Source organism: Corylus avellana, chromosome ca6 (genome assembly GCF_901000735.1).
Source record: "Corylus avellana chromosome ca6, CavTom2PMs-1.0".
Taxonomy (NCBI): domain Eukaryota; kingdom Viridiplantae; phylum Streptophyta; class Magnoliopsida; order Fagales; family Betulaceae; genus Corylus; species Corylus avellana.
In genome coordinates, this window is record NC_081546.1 from 18,184,388 (window position 1) to 18,186,237 (window position 1,850).

Genomic DNA, 1,850 nt, shown 5'->3' on the forward strand with positions numbered 1-1,850 from the left:
TGTTTGGTGGCCACCTTTGGGTCACAAGATAGTGGCCGTACGTTCCAACATGGCTCCTAACTTTTTTTAAAAAAAAAATAAAAATAAAAATAAAATCAGCACCCTAGCTTGCACCTTAAAAAAACTTCTACACGAACAATCTCCTACTTGAAAAAGTATGATATCAATTATTTCTTGAGAAATGTCTTGCATTTTGTTAGTTGATATGTCTTTTGTAGTTTATTTTAAAAAATGTGTTAGTGGTTGGAGCCACATATGAAAATCGGTTTGATTAATCGGTCGGTATTTAAAAGAGTTTTCAGCAGTTGAGGAGTAAAAAGAAGTTTTAAAAACTTGTCCAAATAGGCCATGAGTTTTTGAATTTGCTAACAAGGTAAACAATTTACTACTTCTTGTGCTCATGAGTCGCATATTGGTTTTCAACGAACAATTATTATTCCTTAAAGTTGTAAATTAAGGTAATATTATATGTTGAAGACATAAAACAAAAAACAATACAAGATAATTATTGATTCTAATTGGTTGGGATCACTCCGCTTGGCAGCCACAATATTTTGATTACTTCTACGTACGTACGCCTACTTAACGAGCCATGCCCGTTGCAGCAGATGGAGGCTTTGTGGTTGCACTATCTATCTTGGAAGCAGTTGCACCCTCCATTTTGGAAGCATTGAACTAATCCCAACCTGTAATATCACATCCAGTGCCACAAAAAGAAAAGAAAAAATGAAAAAAAAGAACTAATTATTTTCTAACAAAAAAAAAAAAGGTTAAATACACTTAAACCCCTCCACAAATTGACATGTGTTATACTTGATCAAATTTGGTTTTTTCATCAATTCTAATTGTCGACGGAGTGACTTTTTTGCCACAAAATGATATATAGTTTGATGTATATATCTAAGTGTCACATCTATCCATTTGTAAAGCTTTTTTAAAAAATAAATAAAAGTTCAAGGGGCTTAAGTGTATTTAGACAAGGGTGTTTTACCATTTGAAGGGTCGAATCCACGGTTTTTGAGTTCGCGGTATTCTTGACAAATAGCGCAACTAGAGCACCAACAATGAACACAGAAATCCCCACACGGCTCTTCTGGCAACGAATACAAGGCTCTCAGTTTGGTTCGGTATTTGTATGAGAAAAAAGCACCGCCGCAATAAAACGAACTGGCAGGGTTAAAACAAGCTGCAAAAAATATAAAGAAGCCAATTACGTACTTATTTAATTTCTAATTACTTAAAAATTCAGCATAAAATTATTGTTTGTACATAAAAATCGAGATGAGTAGAATTTACTCACACGTTCGACCCTCATCCAGGAGTTCAGCAGTGCGTCCAAAGGTGACGATGGGAGCAAAAGCGGTAAGGCAGCCTTAAGAAATAATAATAATAATAATGATGATTAACTAAAAAAGATTACAATATAAGTAGAAGTCCAAATAATGACAAGATACTACTTATAAAAATAAATAAATAAACAAAGAAATTAAAAGGGCTTACAATTCCCGCAATCTTCAAAGCAACCACATAGACCGGTTGACCATTGGCCGGGAGTAGGTGATTTTTGGTCGGAATTTGAGTTCATGGTGCTCGGCCGATCAAGAGTAGCAGCTGGTTTGCACAAGAGTCCCTAGCTATGGTGGCTTCATCTTCTTAAATACAAAAATTTCACCCGACGACCAAGACTTCATGAGAGCTAACTTTGAGATTGGGATATTATATTAATTTTAGTGGTACAAATATTTAATTAGTCACTTACCAAGATTTGGGGACCGTATGAAAAGTGCATGTGTTGGTTTTTTTTTTTAAAAAAAAAATAAAAAATAAAAAATTCAGATTTTCATTCAAAT

General features: G+C 34.1%; 1 protein-coding gene across 1 annotated transcript; it reads right to left on the reverse strand.

Moving 5' to 3' along the window:
• Positions 1–615: 615 nt before the first annotated feature.
• On the reverse strand, positions 616–1,587 carry LOC132183621 (cell number regulator 4-like). The gene is made up of 4 exons (XM_059596980.1): positions 1,501–1,587; positions 1,301–1,372; positions 992–1,186; positions 616–686 (listed from the first exon to the last, which is right to left on the reverse strand). The coding sequence occupies exons 1-4, from the start codon at positions 1,583–1,585 to the stop codon at positions 676–678; spliced, it is 363 nt and encodes a 120-aa protein (XP_059452963.1). The 5' UTR covers positions 1,586–1,587; the 3' UTR covers positions 616–675.
• Between the last annotated feature and the right edge of the window lie 263 nt (positions 1,588–1,850).